Source organism: Montipora foliosa, chromosome 2, assembly GCF_036669935.1.
Source record: "Montipora foliosa isolate CH-2021 chromosome 2, ASM3666993v2, whole genome shotgun sequence".
Taxonomy (NCBI): domain Eukaryota; kingdom Metazoa; phylum Cnidaria; class Anthozoa; order Scleractinia; family Acroporidae; genus Montipora; species Montipora foliosa.
Genome location: NC_090870.1, coordinates 32,380,872 through 32,403,371, shown reverse-complemented (window position 1 = coordinate 32,403,371; position 22,500 = coordinate 32,380,872). Strand labels below are relative to the sequence as shown.

Sequence of the window (22,500 nt, the reverse complement as noted above, 5' to 3'; positions counted from 1 at the left end):
ATGAAAAAGAAAGATTGGGACGACTTCAGAAACACTTGTTTTAAGACAGCCAAAAATTGCCTAGATCACTGATCCTATTGATTGATAACTGTCCCTGGGAAGGCGAATATAAAGAACTGATTATATATGACAATGTTACATTCACCAGTACGTCGACAGAATTTTGTGGTCACCATGAGCTATCTTGCGTTACTCACAATCCTGGGAATGCTGGATATTTGCTTCAGCCAAATCCAATGCAGAACGGCAACTGACTGGTCAACAAGATTTGACAAAAAGGGCTGGACTAACTGTGCGAATACCGAGTATGTGACCGGCTTTTATAGAAATACAAACGGGGGAAGCAACGATCAAATTTACCTTCTGGAACATGCAAAGTGTTGCAAAGCTCCCACACCGAATGAAAAACGTCCACAAAGCTGTAGCACTGCCGACTGGTGGAGAGTCTTAGACAGGTAAAAGAAATAAAGTAACGGACCTCGTTTCGCCTGTTTTCTTGGCCTGCACCTTTTTGTAACTCTCGGAGATCAGCATATTCCCTCGAATGCCCATAGTTAACATTGTGCGAACTGGTAATTGATTCAGTTAAGACGGTTTCTATGGAGCGTTTTCATTCACGTGACCAGCAGCCATATTGGATTACTGAAACAAAAGAAACTATTTGCATAAAAATAGAGTTCAATTCACGAAGGATACGGAGGATTAGTTTGGTAAACCATCATGGCCACCATTCCTTCGTTTTGAAACACCAACATGACCGCCATGACGTCATGTGAAAACGCACTATGCTTTTTTATCATTTCTGTCTGAAACTTCAATTTTTCTTTCTAAAATACAGATCATTATTAAACCCTTTCTTGCAAGTCTCTATATTATTGATGATGCTGTTGTTGTTTGTTCTTCTCCATTTTTACTACGTAAACATGAACATGAAAAATATAATACTCTCTTTAAGCAACAAAAAGTGGGCAGTTTGTCCAAATGGGAGATTTATCCAAGGATTATACCGAAATAGTGGTGGATGGCTTCACCACATTGAAGAAGCCCGTTGCTGTAAACCGAACAACTTGCCAAGTTCGTATCTTCATTGCTACGACAAGGATGTGGGTTTATCTTTCGATAAGAAAGGTTGGAGTGTCTGTGATGGTGATTATTACATGGCGGGCTTCTACAAAGGAAATTGCGACAAACTCTATTGCATCGAGAAATTCAAGTGTTGCAGCATGAAAGAAGGTGATTGCAAAATGGCTGATTGGTGGAAGGCATTCGACAAAAAAGGCTGGGTTACTTGCGACTCCTCAAAACACTACATCACAGGACTCTTTAGGAATAACAACAGGGGCTCAAATGACAAAATATCCTTGCTGGAAGAAGCAAAATGCTGCCCTGCTCCGGCACCAGATCAGACAATGGGTTCAACCTGCAAAACCGTGGACTGGTGGAAAGTTCTTGACAAGTAAGTAAAGACTGAAATGTTATTGTAAATGGTTTGAACCCAGCAGTCATATCATCATTAAGTAAAGTACGATCGTCCGGGTGAGTGTAGTCCTGAGAAGGACTGATTGAGATGAAGTCATCTTCAGAGTCAAGACTCTTGACTCTTGTCTCTGAAGATGACTTCCTCTCAAGTTGTCGAAACGTCAGTCAATGTCATCTCAGACAGTCCTTCTCAGGACTACACTCACCCGGACGATCGTACTTTACTTAATGATGACGTCTTATTTTTGGAAATTGGGAAGGGGATATCACATATATAAAGACTAAATGTCTCCACTCGTAATCACAAAAAACTTTTAGATACTTTGAACTTCAAGAAGACACAGCTATTCCATAAAGAATACTAGAACGAATCAACGAGCTAATGAGCTGCCATAGTATTAAACCAACACTTAACTGAAAGATTAGAAAAGAATCCACGGAACGAAGAAACTGGCGGATGAAGTTCTCGTATACAAAACATCCTTGGGTCTCGATTACGAAACAAGTTAACGCGCCTAGCGCTCAAAAGTATCCTTATCAGAAAAAAAATGTAAACGTACCCAGACAAGCGACGCCAGCGTTACTCTTTCTTCGAACTATATTGCCTACTAATGTCAGCAATGCATTAGAGGAGATTTTCAACCACATGAACATGAATTTTCAAGTAGGGAATTGTATCTCAGTGATATGCTGCACAACATTTTCTGGCGGTGCTAACTTGTAACAAACGTTATACCTATCATTTCAGTTTTGAGTCTCTAGGAGGCCTTCACACCGAAGCGGGTATAACACAGTAAATGCGATACAATCGAAGAAAAGGAAAGGAATTATTTAAGTCTCTGTCATTCCAGCGCTGGGGCGCTGATTGGGGACACTGTCAACTGAAATTAAGAATCAACACATATCAAGTCAAAGAGTCTATGGTTTATGTAATAATTTAGTTCTTGGTTGTATATATGTTGTGGCGCTTTCACGCTTTCTTTAGTAGTCCTCTTCTTTTCTTATGTTTTTATTTCTCGTCATCCCAAGAGCTGCTCAGTCCGGAAACGAAACACTACCTATTTTTTGTTTCCTGAGAAACGAAACGTATCGATATTGCCTTCAGGGTGAGCTATTTACCCAATGAGGTTGAGTGGCCAATCAAAACAGAGTTTGTAATAAAAAAATCTAAACAATCTTGCGAACACGTGAACCTGAATAATCGCAAATCATAATGCTAACAAACGCAAAGGCGAAGAAAATGGTTTGTAAATACGAAGTTTTTTACTATCTGAATGATTTTGGGTTAGATTAAAGCGTTATGTTGTTGAAAAATCTTTGTTAATGAATAATGTAAATAGTCTTCCGACTGGTAAGTGGTAGCAATGAATTGGGTCACCAGAAACCAGGTAAAGTAATATTGTTGGCTTCCCAAAGAAACTCATTTTCCACTAGAATGACTAAAAATATATTTTCTGACAAGCAAAACTGCGGCTGCCTTTAATTTAATCATTTGCAATAAAGAACACTTGAAATACAAAATGGCTAAAAATTCTTGTCATCTTTGTGAAAACAACTTGCATATAAAATGTCAAATTAGTTAAGTTCGAACATGATCAATCTCACAAAACCCTTTTCCATCGGTAGTGGCCAAAACGCGGGGCCGGGGCCGGGGCCGGGGCCGGGGCCGGGGTCGTGGTCGTGGTCGGGGTCGGGGTCGGGGTCGGGGTCGGGGTCGGGGTGTCTTTTTTTTTTCGTTTCAATTTTTGTAGTTATTCTCCCGTACTGTTATTTTCTAATGTTCGGCATCTTTCCTTCATCTATGATGGAAATTAGTCAAAAAATATAAGGAACGTACGGAAGCTTCGAAGGGGACATCCTTTGCTTTTCGAAAAGAATTTCCGACTGAAATTTAATACGTTAAACGAAGTGATTCGCGCTTCGCGCGTTAAGTTATGTCGCTTAATTGTTTTAATGTATGAAACTATATTTGCAATTTTATTTACCACAGCAAGTTTGCATGACTTGAAAGGTGACAACTAATTAGAAATTCAGAAATATATAAATCGAAACTGCAAACGCGCAAATTACTTTTTCACTTTCCTCCGAACAAGAACGTTAAAGACAATCAATAGAAGAAATCAAACCATAAAATCGTGTAGATTAGAAGACACAAATTGTCTTCTTGTCACAGTGCCGTGATCTTGCCTTAAAGTAGTGCCTCGTAAGTAGGTGCGAATCATCTAGAGGCACTGAAGACTCGCTGAGCTCCACATTTTAAAACCACAGGCTAAACTTCAGAATACCCGGCCACGATTGCGTGACATTAAATGCAAGCTCCCGCAGTCCTGCAGTCAATAGATATTTGCATAAGGAGACAAAACAGCAGTACTTAACAAGTGTGCTCCCGCAGTCCCGCAGTCAATAGATATTTGCATATGGAAACAAAACAGAAGTACTTAACAAGTGTGCTCCTGCAGTCCCGCAGTCCCGTTGTCTTCAGCAAATCAAAAACTTCTCACATACTTTAATTTCAGTCATTTATTTACAATATACAAATTCAAAAACAGGCATAACTACATTTTAGCTTTCAATTTGCGATTTGGTTAACCACACTTTTTATGAAATCGTCTGAAGAATATAGCACTCGTTTACTGATTAAGCCTAAACGCTTGTTTTAGTGATTTGATCGAAGCACTCTTTTAATTAACATTTTAGCTTTCAATTTGCGGTCTGGTTAACTACACTTTTTATGAGATCGTCTGAAGAATATAGCACTCGTTTACTGATTAAGCCTAAGCGCTTGTTTCAGTGATTAGGTCAAAGCACTCTTTCAAAACTTTTAGCTGTCAATTTGCGGTTAGCTTAACTACACTTTTTATGAGATCGCCTGAAGAATATAGCACTAGCTCGTTTAGTTAAATGGAACACGTTTTTCACCCGATGGAAATTTCCTACGAAATTTCCGGAAATTTTTTGTAAATGGAAAACGCCCAATATAACGATGGACTCTGTCTGGCAGTTAGCGTGTATTCCATAAACTCCAATTTTAGCAATTTCGGAAATTCTCTTAATTTCGAACAACAAACTTTGATTTTCGGAAAGACAAAAAAACAAAGTACGATTTTAAGAAAAAGTGAAATTCCCCTTATGAGCGTTCATAGCTACCGTAGGTTCCTCAATTTTTTGGACTAATTGTCACCATAAAAGACAGTCATTCGAGTATGACGACAAAATGAAACAAAATTTTGGGAAAAAAGACTCCCCGACCCCGACCCCCGGCCCCGGCCCCGGCCCCGTCCCCGCGTTTTGGCAACTACCTTTTCTATCCGAAACTTCTATAATAGCAAACAACAAGGAAGAAAAGAAAATCCCATTTCATTGCGTAAGTTCAAAACAAGAAACACACGGCGTGTCAAAAACCACACGCAACTAAATAAATTTCCTGAAATTTCCCACAAGTGTTCGGGATCATACCCTTCACTGAAGAACATTTCTTTCAATAATAAATCACAGAAAAACGCTTTCTTTCAAACAATTCTTGACTAACAAGAATCAGCCAAATTTCAAATTGCTTTTTTAAATGAAGACTGTGAGGAGTAGAGTAGAAATAAATAAAACTATAAATAACCAGAAAATTATACACGCGATTCCTCTCTGATATCCAACCCGAAAAAGATACCAGAGAATTTGCCGTTTGGTTTCAGTTAGTAATTGAACGAAGAGGCAAATGCGACTAGATTTCTTGTGTGCGTTGCGGTGTTTAGTTTATGCTTCTTATGCAAATTTTTGACAGAGAATATTAAATTACAAAAATATCCCACTGAAAGATCGTTTAAAAATTCTTTATTTTTGGGCGTTTATTTAGACAAAAAGGTGCAACACTTGGCGAGAATAATATTTCAAGTGAAAAGGTTGAAAAAAGTTTGGAGGGAAATCTCTGTCTTTAAAGAGAGAGTGAAAGAAATTTGTTGGCGTCTCAAATTAACTTCATTTTACACTAGAATGACTGCACAAATCTCTTTCTGACGTTAAAAACTATGGGTACCTATTATTCATTTGCCAGAAAGAACACGGCTACAAATTCCTGTCATCTTGATGAAGAAACTGCTTGCGTATTGAATTTCAACCCACGTATGCAACTTCATTAAACTCGAATATTACACAACACGATGAATCCACAACGTCCGAAAAAAACTTACAGAAACCGTTTAAGGTGAAATTTATTTGCTATTAGAGGCAAAAAACTCTTTCTATTTCAATTTGCGTGCGGGCAAATAAGAAACCGTATCAAAAACTACATGCAATTAAATTTCTCACAGTTCAGGATCAAACCCTTTTGTGAAGAACCTTGTCCTTGAATAATAAAGGACAATATAGACAAAAGGCTTTCTTTCAAATAATTCTTCACTGCCACGTTTCCAGTTTTTTTACTTAAAGACTGTTCAGAGTTGAGTACAAAATAAATGTAAATAGCCAGACAACAGAGATGCAACTTTAGTAAACACAAATAAATTCAAGGCGTTCGATTCCTTTCAGTGAGTTTGTTAAACCCATACAGAATTTGCCATTTCGTTTCAGTGTTGTACAAAACATCACAGTTCGTAAAATATTAGAACCAAAGCTCAATTTGATATTCGACGGCGAAAGATTGAATTGTTGTCGAAGAATATTACTCGTCGCTTTTAAGATTTCAGATATCTATTTTTCACCCCCTGTGTTGTTTATCCAATTGACGTTCTATTCTTGAGCTTCATAAAGGTATGCTTTGCTTAAGGATCCACTAAAACGCCATTCGCGTTACAATGACTTCGACTCCTTTGCAGGTTAATTAAATATTCTACTGTGTCCACTGGATAACATCTACGCATTTTTCCTACCCCCTGAAACGTATCAAAAATACGTGCAGAAGACTCTACGGTGAAATACACTACTTAGCAGGGGAGGGACAGGAAAGACTTTTCCCGACACGAAAAAAAGGAAAAATAATAAAACGGAGAAGTTCCACTCATATTTTGACTGGATTGTCGTATGGAAACCCAGTAATAAATATAGATTATTTCATGGTTGGAGAGTACGTATAATTTTTGTTTACGAGTTGTGAAGGATCTCTTAAACGAACGGGTGAGCGAAGCGACCGTTTCCAAGGAGTGAATAATAAAAATAGTACAAACGGGCCAACCATGAAGTAATTTGTTTATTATATGAGTAAATAGATAGCTAATTTAAAGAGGTAAGTATAACATCAAACACACTCAAGTGATTAACAACTACAAGTGTGTTTATTTCATGTGGTCAGTCACGTGACGTACACTACAATAATCTCTAAGGGTCGGATAGAAAGCCTTATGTCACAGTAAGTGCTTATTTTAAGGCTATAAAACCACTGAACACCAGCCCAAAACAAATAGCAAAGTAGTTTTGAAATAAAACAAATCTTTACCTTTCATGCCTCACTTGAATACTTTCAAACCCTTTTATTTATTAAAGATTTTCTAAAGTATTTTCTGAAGAAAACTAAGCAATTAAAAAACAAGAACTTTGAAACCATACACCAATCGGCGGCCATGTTTACCAATTTGACCCACGCCGTTGGTCCACAGGCCTCCTGCGCCAAAGCTCAACAAATTACAAGCCAATCAAAACGCAAGGACAATAATCGTATGACCAATCAAAAGGTTGATACGACAATTTTTCACTAGTGAAAACATCGTCTGTCGTGACTAAACTATTTTTATATCGTCACGGAAATGTACGCGAAATTTCTATACTTCTATAATAATTAACAATTATTCTTTGAAATCGAGGTGAATAGTGGCAGAATATTTACCGAGCCGAGGTAGATATTCTACCACTATTCACCGAGATTGAAAAGAATAATTGTTTTAGTATGTATTCACGAAGTGATTTCAGCAAAAATTGCAGAACAAAACCATCCAAAGTCGATTTAATTGACATCTCAATTAATGCGTGGAAAACGTGCGAGCGGCACAAAGCATGCGCGAAAGTGTTTACAGAAGCTTCAAACATAGCAAATCTAAATAACCTTCGTTAAAATCCTCGTCACGGAGGGCAAAATGGTCATTTAACTAAATCGAGAGTCTACATGTTAAAACATTTCCACCGTTCGATCAAAGTTTTAGAAGTTCATTTGAAATGGAAATTGAAAGAATGCAGTTGGTAAAGGATCCATATGAAATGGCGGCTCTAATTGAGATGCACCTGAGCGTTGGGTTGTTGTAAAATGACCCGTCTTGTTTCCTTGCAGCCTTGTCGAACTTTCTCAAACATTTTGTAAATTCTGCGATTTCAGTAACAAATTCGTTTTGCTGGGTGACCAGCCCTACAAAATAGAATTTTACTCCGAGTAAAACAACTTGTTGGCGTGAAGATTGCAAACAAGAATTATCTGAAAAAACGAACTCAAACATTGGTTGGCAAAAGTATGAACCCTTCTCTTACCTTTGAAAACTTTCAGGCCAAATTTTGTGGCCCTCTTTGTATTCTGTAGCACAGCATCATCTTGTATTCTCAATATTTCCGATTCAGATGCTGGTGAGTTTACGCCAGCCTTTTTTTTGGTTTGTTTGGATCACACATTATTCACTCCGTAGGGAGTGAATAACGCTCAATTTCTCAGAGATAGTGAACCAATCAGATTGCTTGGAACACCAAGATCACTGAGTGAGTATATACTAAAACCAATTGCTTTCTTTTTTCAGAACAAAATCTTGGGCTGTTTGTCCGGATGGTTACTTCATCCAAGGTTTCTATAGAAATTCAGGTGACTGGGTACATCACATAGAGGAGGCTAAGTGCTGCAAGCCAAGAAACTATCCTAGCAGATACGAAACATGTTATCACGAAAACATTGTGGCTTCTTTTGACAACATAGGGCTCAGCGGCTGTAAAAGATATGGATATTACTTGGCTGGTATTTACAGAGGCGGCTGCGACTTTCTGGGTTGTATCGAATACCTCAAGTGTTGCAAGATGAACGTTGGTAAGCTTTGCCCATGTGAGATATACCTGAGCTGAGCCATAAACTAGGAAGTCATATTTGACTCTATCACACTATGTTCACGCTAAAAAGAAGGAAAATGTCTTTCTTTTCTCGGTTGAAATGTGGCTATGTACATTAAAGACCTTTTAGCTGTGATTGAAAGAAACCCTTTATGCTTTGTCGATATTGTTCTGCGATAGATATGAAAGGAACAGAGGGCTGAAGTATATAGAATTTATCTCATTGCAACTCACATAATTATTGGTAAGAACGAATCACTGCTCATCCTTTCTTCTAGCTTCGCTCTATTTTATTAAAAGCCTGCGAAAATTGTTAAAATGTGTGGATATTTAACACGAAAATGGCCGGTGACAATACCCTTAGTTGCTATTGTTGTTATCTGTGAAACCAAAAGCTTTCAATACCCAGCAACTGTTTTCCTGCGCTGCACTATATAACAACTTATACCCCACCTTAGTGGGAAAACGACAAACTACGTCATTGCCTACATAGCATTATCATAAAATGTTACGGCACTATACCATGACTTGCCACCGATAGGACGTTGAGGATAAAATGGTAATGTTTGCAATGGTTTAGACAAATTTGTCCCTAAGATCATACAAATACGAAATATGTTACCCACAGTCGTTACCAATTTTATCAATTGGTGTAAACGGTTATTGTTTATTATTGTAGATGAATGCAGAATTTCATATCCATGTAAAAATGGTGGACGGTGTCTTGACATGAAAGGAAGTTACATTTGTATATGTAAGAGTGGATACAAAGGAAAAAACTGCAAAACTGGTAAGGTCTGACTCCATAAGATTCCACAGACAGGTACCCATAAGACAGACGGACATATTCTGTGGAAGGAAAAACAGGAACCGTCAACTATAATTTGAGTTTCAGGCTTCAGTTTTGAAACTTATATTACAACATTGGGTGCAGTTACACAAACTATGGTAAATGCCATTTCCCGTGGTAAATTACCCCGTGGTGCCTCAAACTTGGGATTTAGTGTACCGTGCTAACCAGCGGTCACACGTTATGGAGATTACCAAGTTAAAAAAAATTCTTACGCAATTCATTGGCGGGAAATTTAATAACAACTTAATCAGCATAACGAATGGCTCTTTTACTTCTGGTATCAAAACACCTTACCACGTTAAATGTCATGGGCGCTTCCTCTGATCTTTTTAACGTAACCATGGAAAATTACCACTGGAAATTTACCTTGAGAAATGTCGGTCACGCGCACTAAAAGCAGTTTCCCGTAGTAAGAGTCATTTACCGTGGCAAAAGTGCCCCCTGTAACCGCACCGTGACCTCATCGTCGCCAAGTTGGTGGACGAAAACAAAAGGTCTCTCCTTAGCTCCTTTTTGTTCATCCACCAGCAATTGTACATTGCAGCATTGTTATCTTTGTCTATAGTTGGAAACCATCTATTGTAAAAGCAAGGACCAACGTAACAAAAATGAAGCACTGGTGAAGGATCTTATCAGCGTGTTAGGTTTAGCATTCTAACAAACGAGAAGTGAAAGGCTGATCAAACAGTAAAGGAATATCTGTTGTATTTACCAATATTTTGAAAAGTACTGCCTTTCTTCATAAAGGGCGTTAACAGTAATCGTTTTTGGCTAATGGGACATTACAATTTGAACAAGCGGAAAAGTTGTTTGCAATATGATACGGCAAAGTGTGCTACCGTTAAAATGAAACTGAGAACCTACGCAGAAAAAAAAAACTAATAACCATGTGACCGTTAGAACGGAATAGGATAAATAAGAAAGTGTGACATAATATGAAAAAGATGAGTGAAAGAAAATAGCATAACATTACATCTCGTCTTTTTTTGTTTAAGCCTGAGGGTTGAAGGATATTACCCCTGGTAATGAAAGATGCCTCTCTAGCTTTGTGCATACTATCGCAGTGGAATACTTACTTCAATCCTCATGCCACCCCCATACACACTAAATGTGCCATTCCCTTCCGTTTTGCTCTTAGACTACGCCGCCTAGACGTTCACCCTTCGCACTTCGGAACTCATACGTTTTCTCCAATAACTTGGATATAATCGCCATTCCCTCGGACAAAGAATAGCACGAGTACATAACATGACACAAAACCAAGCACTTTCACCCAAAAACACCTCCGCTACCACAATGGACATACGACAAGGTGTCCCCTTTGTTATTACCTACAACCCAGCTTTAAGATCCGTTTCATCTATCATTCGCAAACACTTTCACACTTTAACCCCTTCTTTTCGTTGCCAAAATGTCATCAAATCCGTAGTATTTGTTGGCTTTCGACGTAGCCACAATCGAAGCAATTTTCTCGTACGTGCTAAACTACGCAACCCTTCACTATACAACCATCCTCGGGCTCCTACCAATGTGGCAACAACAGTGTTCTACATGCGCCTAAATATCTATTGGACACAACACTTACACATTGCACTCTACAAGTAAAACCAGGTCTATAATTCACAACATCGACTGCAACTCTAAAAGCGTGGTTTTCATGATCCAGTGCAAACGCTGCAACAAACAATACAGCGGTGAAACTAAACGATGACTCAAAGAACGCCTCAAAAAACACCGCAAACCAGTTGACAAACCTTTTTACACCTGCAAACCCACCACAGTCTCAGAACATTTCCTCACTAAAAATCATTCCGCCTAAAGGCTTTGGACAAAACGTGCGCGAAACTATTCCCTAATTTCACTCGTCACCATTTGATTACCCATACCAGTTACATATATCGTAAGATGTATCAGCCTCATAGATAGCATTATAGGAGTTGTTGTCACCGGAACTGCTTTCTCAACCGGAACTCGAGTACACGTCATCTCCCATGATACCTCTGGGTCATACGCCATGTGCTTGAAGAGTCGGACATGTTTAGTTTGAAATTGTTTGAATATTCTTTCCAACAAGTGGGAAGACCACAAATGGCAGGGCCCTCAACATCAGCAACATAAAACACTGCATCAGTTTCCTTGTCACCATAGGAACACTTGATAGAACAAACTCCATGCTGGGATATTTGGGTACCTTTGTATGCAGTCAGTTTGGTCTGGCTGGGTGTAGTGCCTGTTGGGAGGCCATTCTCACCCACATTATCTGGAAACATGTTCTTATAAATTCGCAAAGGCAGAATATTTCCTTGCGCTGGGGGTGTTCAACTATCCCACCGCTGCCACCATGTAAAGATATCATTGACGAAATAAACAGGAACGCCGAGGAACACAACGTTTAATACTCAGGATTGACTAACTCACATGTTACAAGATGGCGGACACAGAGATAACCAAACTAGTTCCCAGTCTCTTGGTGCAAAGCGAGGCATACTATGACAGTGACTACATCTCATTCGATATGGAGAGCAAAGAAGGCCAAAAAAGCGACATGGAGTTGTGTGGAGCCGAGGAGGACGACGCGGAAAATGTTGAAATGTCTTCCGAAGTTCCAGCGACTCGTACCGTTAGAACAAGGAAGCCAAATCCGAACAATCGTGAAGAGGTAGAAGCGGAAAAAAATTCACAGATTAAGGCGTTCGCTTGGCGGCTATTTGTCACGAGTAAGTACATGCATAAGTCAGTTGAAAACATGTCTTTCCGAATGGGGGAGAGCTAAGGGGATTCGTGAAAGTGTGAAGAACCTTGAGCGTGCATGGGAACGCTACAATGATCAGTACCAGAATTACTTGTGTAAGGAGTTGTCTTTTCAAGAATTTGGACGGGTTGAATCCAACTATGTTAAGGTTTATGAGGACTATTCTCGATATGTCAAAGCAGCCGAAGAAAGATTGTCTCCTCTCGCGTATTGCATGTCAAATAAGAGTTCAAAATCTCGTGTAGAACAACCTAAATTATCGCCGATAACTTCGACTGGCTCAAGCATCTCGAGATCCTCAAAATCTTCCCGATTAAAGGAACTGAAGATAAGTGCAGAGTTGAAAAGGCTTAAGGCCCAACAGGCACTTGAGTTAGCAAATTATGAAGCTGAAATGGAAGAGAAAAAGATTGACGTTGAGATGCAAAAACAGAAAACAGCAAAGGAAATGGTATTTAAAGCTCAGTTGGAAGCTAGAGAAATCGCTCTTCTTGTTGAAGAGGAAGGTGATGCAGTCTCGTGTGCCCTAAGTTTGCAAAGTGAGACCGATGATAAGATTGAATTTGAGCCTCCCATCACCAGGAGTCAACAAACAGCAACTTGGGTAGCACGCTGCCACCAGGACACTCCAGAAGATAGATTGAATCATAGTGAACTCACTTCTCAGTTAAAGAAGTATGGTGAAGAAATTACAAGTCCTCATTCCAGAGATCCTTCCCATATCCAAAGAAAGGAGAACTTTATCGCAAATGGAGGTGATAACGGTCAAAATGAGAATTGCCTGCATGAAAAGGAACAGCATCAGCACCGAGGTCGAGAGTTCGTGCCTCTCACGGTCCACCACCAGTAGGTGGGGGTGCGATCTTCTGTCAATATCTTCAGGTAGACATCTCTCTTTGACATTGAATTTCTCCGAGACCAGGCCCTCTTCAACATTAGGTGTTTCACCTTCTCCGCTAGAAGATTGCAATTTAAATTCCACCACTTCAAACTCTTCATCTTCTTGCTGGATAACCTTCCTGCGATCATTTGCCTGGTTACTGAAGTTCATAAAGTGGCTGAAGTGGTCTTCGAAGGAAAAGAAACGTGAGCCAGAGTCGTGTCAAGTTGAAAATCACGTTACACAGGAGGAACTTGAAAGGTCGAAGAGAGAGGTTGTATCTTTAATGCAGCGAAAGGCCTTTCCTCATGAGATAAAAGATCTCAAAGCAGGACGTCAAGTGAAGGCATCAAGCCACATTTTGAAGCTCAAACCAGTTATCATGAATGATGGAGTCATGAGGGTCGGCGGTAGAATTTCGAGAGCTCCTATCTCATCCAATGCCATGAATCCGATTATCCTGCCTAAAGACCATCACGTCTCAAGAATCCTGATACGTTATTTGCAGGAAAGGAATGGTCACTGTGGAACTGAACAGGTCTTGTTCTTTCTCAGCGAAGAGTTCTGGATGGTGAAGCCTAGAGTAGCTATAAAGGAGGTTCTTGGGAAGTGCTTACTATGTAAGAAGCTTATGCCCCGTAAGATGAATCGAGAAATGGCCGAGCTACCCAAAGTTAGGCTGACCCCGTATGAACCCCCTTTCACGTTCAGTGGAGTCGATTACTTTGGACCCTTTCACGTGGAAAGAGGGAGAGGAAGAGTTGCAGAGAAACGTTGGGGGGCGATTTTTGTGTGTCTGAATTCGCGTGCAGTACATCTCGAAGTCGCGAAGTCTCTAGATACTGATGATTTCATTCTTGTTTTGACCCGATTCCTGAATCGAAGAGGCCATGTGAGAGAACTGCGGTCAGATAACGGGACGAACTTTGTTGGGGCAGATCGCGAAATCAGGGATGCCGTAAATCGAATTGATAATGACAAGGTTGGAAGAGAATTGATGCAGCGTGGATGTAAGTTGGTGTTCCACCCTCCTGGGGCCTCCCACATGTCCGGAGTCTGGGAACGATTAGTGAAAACGGTAAAACGAAGCTTGAAGGCCATCCTGGGAAAAGATCTTATCAATGAAGAGGTTCTCCAAACAGTGTTTACCGAGGCTGAGCGTATCGCTAACTCTAGACCTCTGACAAGAAACCCTTTCAGCCCTGATGACAGCGAACCTCTCACGCCAAATCATTTCTTGAACATTCGCCCTTCTACGAACCTGCCCCCGGAAGTTTTTGAAGAGAATGAAAGGATGAGCAGGAAGAGATGGAGACAAGCTCAAGTTCTTGCCAATCATTACTGGAAGCGTTGGTTGAGAGAATATGTCCCATCGTTGCAAGAAAGACTCAAAGTGGAACCAAGTTCGAAGAAACCTACGCATTGGAGACCTCGTCCTGATCGCTGATGATAACGTTCCAAGGAACCAGTGGCCCCTAGGTCGAGTTGCAGGCGTGTTCCCTGGCAACGATGGATTAGTGAGGAGTGTCGAAGTGAAAGCTGAAGGATCTTTTTTCAAGCGACCAGTTACCAAGATTTGTTTGCTAGAAGCGGCAGATGATGAAGAAGGACAGTGAGCTTCGCTGAACGGCCTGCTTGGTAAAAAGAATGAATTTCAAATGTGATGAACTTCGGTCAAAGGGCGTTCATGGGGGGCGCGATGTTGTCACCGGAACTGGTTTCTGAACCGGAACTCGAGTACAAGTCATCTCCCATGATACCTCTGGGTCATACGCCATGTGCTCGAATAGTCGGACATGTTTAGTTTGAAATTGTTTAAATATTCTTTCCATCGAACGAAAAATATGGACTATATCGCTTTTGATTGACTTCTACACGGACTCGTCAACATATCGAATCTACTACTACAACAAAAACTTGTGAGATCGAAATAAAGAAAGAGAAACCAGTAGAACCTGTGTACGTGAAACTGTTGTCGAATCTCGATATTCACGGAGCCGGGATTGAGAGAACTGCAGGAGTGACTACAGGAGTACGAACAAAAAATGCAATGCAAATCTGTGTATGTGTAGTCTAACATTTGTGACCACCCAACACATGTTCAGTTCAATTCGGGCTTAAGCAGGGCTTAAGATTTCCAAAATTATAAGAGACATGTTCCTTTCCAAAATTGAAAAAAAAATTGGAATTTGAAAATTATCACATGAAAATTTGATATCACAGCTAATTAATTGTGTTTGTAAAATTTTTAGATATAAACGAGTGTTCAAATAACCCTTGCAAGAATGGAGCCACCTGTGTAAATCTTAAAGGGAGTTATCGGTGCGACTGTAAATCTGGATACACTGGAACTAAGTGTCAAACAGGTGAGCAGGCCTTACAACTTACAACGTTAAATGTCGTTAAATGGCGGTTACTCTGATCTTTTTAACGTAACCATGGAAATTTACCACGGGAAATTTACCTTGGGAAATGTCGGTCATGCGCACTAAATGCAGTTTCCCGTGGTAAAAGAGTCATTGACCGTGGCAACAGTGCGCCGTGTAACCGCACCTATTAAAGGAGCTGAATAGGTGGTCAGAGTTTAACGTGACCTCATCGCCGCCATGTTTGGTGGACGAAAACAAAAGGTCTCTCATTAGCTCCTTTTCTTCGTCCACCAGCAATTGTACATTGCAGCATTGTTATCTTTGTCTCTAGAGATTAGTTGGAAACCATCTATTGTAAAAGCAAGGACCAACGTAACAAAAATGAAGCACTGGCGAAGGATCTAATCAGCGTATAACTATTTTAACAAAGGAAATGTGACAGGCTGATCAAGCAGTAAATGAATATCTCTGGAACACCGCAAATCAGTTGACAAACCTGCTTACACCTTCAAACCCACCACAGTCTCAGAACTTTTCTCACTAATAATCATACCGCCTAAAGGCTTTGGACCCAGCGTGCGTGAAATTATTCCCTAATTTCACTCGTCACTATTTGATTACCCATACTATTTACATAATTATATCGTAAGATTTTTTGGCCTTATAGATAGCGTTATAGGAGTACGAACGAAAAATGCATTACAAATCTGTGTATGAGTAGTTTAACGTTTGTGACAACCCAAAACATGTTCAGTTCAATCCGGGCTTAAGATTTCCAAATTTATAAGACATATTCCTCGATAAGAGACACGTTCCTTTCCAAAATTAGAAACAAAATTGGAATTTGAAAATTATCACATGAAAATTTGATATCACAGCTAATTAATTGTGTTTGTACAACTTTTAGATGTAGACGAGTGTTCAAATAACCCATGCAAGAATGGAGCCACCTGTGTAAATCTTAAAGGGAGTTATCGGTGCGACTGTAAATCTGGATACACCGGTAGTAAGTGTGAAACAGGTAAGCAGGCCTTACAATTTACCACGTTAAATGTCATGGGAGCTTCCTCTGATCTTTTTAGCCTAACCATAGAAATTTACCACGGGAAAGTTACCTTGAGAAATGTCGGTCACGCGCACTAAATGCAGTTTCTCGTGGTAAGAGAGTCATTTATCGTGGAAAAAGTGCCCCCTGTAACCGCACCTATTCAAGGAGCTAAATAGGTGGTTTTCACCTGAGCGCATCGCCGCCATGTTGGTGGACGAAAGCAAAAGGTCTCTCATTAGCTACTTTTCTTCGTCCACCAGCAATTGTGCATTGTAGCATTGTTATCTTTGTCTATAGAGATTAGTTGGAAACCATCTATTGTAACAGCAAGGACCAACGTAACAAAAATGAAGCATTGGCGAAGGATCTAACCACCGTATAACTATTTTCACAAAGGAAAATTGAAAGGCTCATCAAGCAGTAAATGAATATCTCTGGAACACCGCAAATCAGTTGACAAACCTGGTTACACCTTCAAACCCATCACAGTCTCAGAACTTTTCTCACTAATAATCATACCGCCTAAAGGCTTTGGACCCAGCGTGCGTGAAATTATTCCCTAATTTCACTCGTCACTATTTGATTACCCATACTATTTACATAATTATATCGTAAGATTTTTTGGCCTCATAGATAGCGTTATAGGAGTACGAACGAAAAATGCATTAGAAATCTGTGTATGTGTAGTTTAACATTTATGACCACCCAAAACATGTTCAGTTCAATCCGGGCTTAAGATTTCCAAATTTATTAGAGATATTCTTCGATAAGAGACATGTTCCTTTCCAAAATTAGAAACAAAATTGGAATTTGAAAATTATCACATGAAAATTTGATATCACAGCTAATTAATTGTGTTTGTACAACTTTTAGATGTAGACGAGTGTTCAAATAACCCTTGCAAGAATGGAGCCACCTGTGTAAATCTTAAAGGGAGTTATCGGTGCGACTGTAAATCTGGATACACCGGTAGTAAGTGTGAAACAGGTAAGCAGGCCTTACAATTTACCACGTTAAATGTCATGGGAGCTTCCTCTGATCTTTTTAGCCTAACCATAGAAATTTACCACGGGAAAGTTACCTTGGGAAATGTCGGTCACGCGCACTAAATGCAGTTTTCCGTGGTAAAAGAGTCATTTATCGTGGAAAAAGTGCCCCCTGTAACCGCACCTATTAAAGGAGCTAAATAGGTGGTTTTCACGTGACCGCATCGCCGCCATGTTGGTGGACGAAAGCGAAAGGTCTCTCATTAGCTCCTTTTCTTCGTCCACCAGCAATTGTGCATTGTAGCATTGTTATCTTTGTCTATAGAGATTACTTGGAAACCATCTATTGTAACAGCAAGGACCAACGTAACAAAAATAAAGCACTGGCGAAGGATCTAATCAGCGTATAACTATTTTAACAACGGAAATGTGACAGCCTGATCAAGCAGTAAATGAATATCTCTGGAACACCGCAAATCAGTTGACAAACCTGCTTACACCTTCAAACCCACCACAGTCTCAGAACTTTTCTCACTAATAATCATACCGCCTAAAGGCTTTGGACCCAGCGTGCGTGAAATTATTCCCTAATTTCACTCGTCACTATTTGATTACCCATACTATTTACATAATTATATCGTAAGATTTCTTGGCCTTATAGATAGCGTTATAGGAGTACGAACGAAAAATGCATTACAAATCTGTGTATGAGTAGTTTAACGTTTGTGACAACCCAAAACATGTTCAGTTCAATCCGGGCTTAAGATTTCCAAATTTATAAGACATATTCCTCGATAAGAGACACGTTCCTTTCCAAAATTAGAAACAAAATTGGAATTTGAAAATTATCACATGAAAATTTGATATCACAGCTAATTAATTGTGTTTGTACAACTTTTAGATGTAGACGAGTGTTCAAATAACCCATGCAAGAATGGAGCCACCTGTGTAAATCTTAAAGGGTGTTATCGGTGCGACTGTAAATCTGGATACACCGGTAGTAAGTGTGAAACAGGTAAGCAGGCCTTACAATTTACCACGTTAAATGTCATGGGAGCTTCCTCTGATCTTTTTAGCCTAACCATAGAAATTTACCACGGGAAAGTTACCTTGAGAAATGTCGGTCACGCGCACTAAATGCAGTTTCTCGTGGTAAGAGAGTCATTTATCGTGGAAAAAGTGCCCCCTGTAACCGCACCTATTAAAGGAGCTAAATAAGTGGTTTTCACCTGAGCGCATCGCCGCCACGTTGGTGGACGAAAGCAAAAGGTCTCTCATTAGCTACTTTTCTTCGTCCACCAGCAATTGTGCATTGTAGCATTGTTATCTTTGTCTATAGAGATTAGTTGGAAACCATCTATTGTAACAGCAAGGACCAACGTAACAAAAATGAAGCATTGGCGAAGGATCTAACCACCGTATAACTATTTTCACAAAGGAAAATTGAAAGGCTCATCAAGCAGTAAATAAATATCTCTGGAACACCGCAAATCAGTTGACAAACCTGATTACACCTTCAAACCCACCACAGTCTCAGAACTTTTCTCACTAATAATCATACCGCCTAAAGGCTTTGGACCCAGCGTGCGTGAAATTATTCCCTAATTTCACTCGTCACTATTTGATTACCCATACTATTTACATAATTATATCGTAAGATTTTTTGGCCTTATAGATAGCGTTATAGGAGTAGGAACGAAAAATGCATTACAAATCTGTGTATGAGTAGTTTAACGTTTGTGACCACCCAAAACATGTTCAGTTCAATCCGGGCTTAAGATTTCCAAATTTATAAGAGATATTCCTCGACAAGAGACATGTTCCTTTCCAAAATTAGAAACAAACTTGGAATTTGAAAATTATCACATGAAAATTTGATATCACAGATAATTAATTGTGTTTGTACAACTTTTAGATGTAGACCAGTGTTCAAATAACCCTTGCAAGAATGGAGCCACCTGTGTAAATCTTAAAGGGAGTTATCAGTGCGACTGTAAATCTGGATACACCGGTAGTAAGTGTGAAACAGGTAAGCAGGCCTTACAATTTACCACGTTAAATGTCATGGGAGCTTCCTCTGATCTTTTTAGCGTAACCATAGAAATTTACCACGGGAAAGTTACCTTGGGAAATATCGGTCACGCGCACTAAATGCAGTTTCCCGTGGTAAAAGAGTCATTTATCGTGGAAAAAGTGCCCCCTGTAACCGTACCTATTAAAGGAGCTAAATAGGTTGTTTTCACGTGACCGCATCGCCGCCATGTTGGTGGAGGAAAGCAAAAGGTCTCTCATTAGCTACTTTTCTTCGTCCACCAGCAATTGTGCATTGTAGCATTGTTATCTTTGTCTATAGAGATTACTTGGAAACCATCTATTGTAACAGCAAGGACCAACATAACAAAAATGAAGCACTGGCGAAGGATCTAATCAGCGTATAACTATTTAAACAAAGGAAATGTGAAAGGCTCATCAAGCAGTAAATGAATATCTCTGGAACACCCCAAATCAGTTGACAAACCTGATTACACCTTCAAACCCACCACAGTCTCAGAACTTTTCTCACTAATAATCATACCGCCTAAAGGCTTTGGACCCAGCGTGCGTGAAATTATTCCCTAATTTAACTCGTCACTATTTGATTACCCATACTATTTACATAATTATATCGTAAGATTTTTTGGCCTTATAGATAGCGTTATAGGAGTACGAACGAAAAATGCAGTAGAAATCTGTGTATGTGTAGTTTAACATTTGTGACAACCCAAAACATGTTCAGTTCAATCCGGGCTTAAGATTTCCAAATTTATAAGAGATATTCCTCGATAACAGACATTTTCCTTTCCAAAATTAGAAACAAAATTGGAATTTCAAAATTATCACATGAAAATTTGATATCACAGCTAATTAATTGTGTTTGTACAACTTTTAGATGTAGACGAGTGTTCAAATAACCCATGCAAGAATGGAGCCACCTGTGTAAATCTTAAAGGGAGTTATCAGTGCGACTGTAAATCTGGATACACCGGTAGTAAGTGTGAAACAGGTGAGCAGGCCTTACAATCTACCACGTTAAATGTCATGGGAGCTTCCTCTGATCTTTTTAGGGTAACCATAGAAATTTACCACGGGAAGTGTACCTTGGGAAATGTCGGTCACGCGCACTAAATGCAGTTTCCCGTGGTAAAAGAGTCATTTATCGTGGAAAAAGTGCCCCCTGTAACCGCACCTATTAAAGGAGCTAAATAGGTGTTTTTCACGTGACCGCATCGCCGCCTTGTTGGTGGACGAAAGCAAAAGGTCTCTCATTAGCTCCTTTTCTTTGTCCACCAGCAATTGTGCATTGTAGCATTGTTATCTTTGTCTATAGAGATTAGCCGGAAACCATCTATTGTAACAGCAAGGACCAACGTAACAAAAATGAAGCACTGGTGAAGTATCTAATCAGCGTGTAACGATTTTAACAAACGAGAAGTGAAAGGCTGATCAAACAGTAAAGGAATATCTGTTGTATTTACCAATATTTTAAAAGGTACTGTCTTTCTTCATCAGGGAGTTAACAGTAATCGTTTTTGGCTAACGAGACATAATTTTAACCGGCCGAAAAGTTGTTTGCAATATGATACAGCAAAGTGTGCTACCGTTAAAATGAAACTGAGAACCTACGCAGAAAACAAACTAATAACCATGTGACCGTTAGAACGGAATAGGATAAATAAGAAAGTGTGACATAATATGAAAAAGATGAGTGAAAGATAATAGCATAAGATTACATCTCGTCTTTTTTTGTTTAAGCCTGAGGGTTGAAGGATATTACCCCTGGTAATGAAAGATGCCTCTCTAGCATTGTGTATGCTATCGCAGTGGAATACTTACTTCAATCCTCATGCCACCCCCATACACACTAAATGTGCCATTCCCTTCAGTTTTGCTCTTAGACTACGCCGCCTAGACGTTCACCCTTCGCACTTCGGAACTCATACGTTTTCTCCAACAACTTGGATATAATCGCCATTCCCTCAGACAAAGAATGGCACGAATACGTAACATGACACAAAACCAAGCACTTTCACCCAAAAACACCTCCGCTACCACAATGGACATACGACAACGTGTCCCCTTTGTTATTACCTACAACCCAGCTTTAAGACCCCTTCTTTTCGTTGCCAAAATGTCATCAAATCCGTAGTATTTGTTGGCTTTCGACGTAGCCACAATCGAAGCAATTTTCTCGTACGTGCTAAACTACGCAACCCTTCACTATACAACCATCCTCGGGCTCCTACCAATGTGGCAACAACAGTGTTCTACATGCGCCTAAATATCTATTGGACACAACACTTACACATTGCACTCTACAAGTAAAACCAGGTCTATAATTCACAACATCGACTGCAACTCTAAAAACGTGGTTTTCATGATCCAGTGCAAACGCTGCAACAAACAATACAGCGGTGAAACTAAACGACGACTCAAAGAAGGCTTCAAAAAACACCGCAAACCAGTTGACAAACCTTTTTACACCTTCAAACCCACCACAGTCTCAGAACATTTCCTCACTAAAAATCATTCCGCCTAAAGGCTTTGGACAAAACGTGCGCGAAATTATTCCCTAATTTCACTCGTCACCATTTGATTACCCATACTAGTTACATATATCGTAAGATGTATCGGTCTCATAGATAGCATTATAGGAGTACGAACGAAAAATGCAATACAAATATGTGTATGTGTAGTTTAACATTTGTGACCACCCAACACATATTCAGTTCAATTCGGGCTTCAGCAGGGCTTAAGATTTCCAAAATTCTAAGAAACATTTTCCCTTCCAAAATTGAAAAAAAAAAATTGAATTTGAAAATTATCACATGAAAATTTGATATCACAGCTAATTAATCGTGTTTGTACAATTTTTAGATGTAGACGAGTGTTCAAATAACCCTTGCAAGAATGGAGCCACCTGTGTAAATCTTAAAGGGAGTTATCGGTGCGACTGTAAATCTGGATACACCGGTAGTAAGTGTGAAACGGGTAAGCAGGTCTTACAACTTACCACGTTAAATGTCATGGGAGCTTCCTCTGATCTTTTTAGCGTAACCATAGAAATTTACCACGGGAAAGTTACCTTGGAAAA

General features: G+C 39.6%; 1 protein-coding gene across 1 annotated transcript in view; it reads left to right on the top strand.

Moving 5' to 3' along the window:
• The window catches only part of LOC137992863 (fibropellin-1-like), a 44,332-nt gene that overhangs the window by 12,696 nt on the left and 9,136 nt on the right, over positions 1-22,500 (top strand). The window contains exons 2-12 of the mRNA XM_068838416.1: positions 149-455; positions 956-1,456; positions 8,181-8,461; positions 9,161-9,271; positions 15,219-15,332; positions 16,243-16,356; positions 17,257-17,370; positions 18,271-18,384; positions 19,285-19,398; positions 20,299-20,412; positions 22,284-22,397. Coding sequence (XP_068694517.1) covers positions 175-455; positions 956-1,456; positions 8,181-8,461; positions 9,161-9,271; positions 15,219-15,332; positions 16,243-16,356; positions 17,257-17,370; positions 18,271-18,384; positions 19,285-19,398; positions 20,299-20,412; positions 22,284-22,397 — 1,972 coding nt within the window. The 5' untranslated portion in view covers positions 149-174. The remainder of the gene's footprint in view (positions 1-148; positions 456-955; positions 1,457-8,180; positions 8,462-9,160; positions 9,272-15,218; positions 15,333-16,242; positions 16,357-17,256; positions 17,371-18,270; positions 18,385-19,284; positions 19,399-20,298; positions 20,413-22,283; positions 22,398-22,500) is intronic.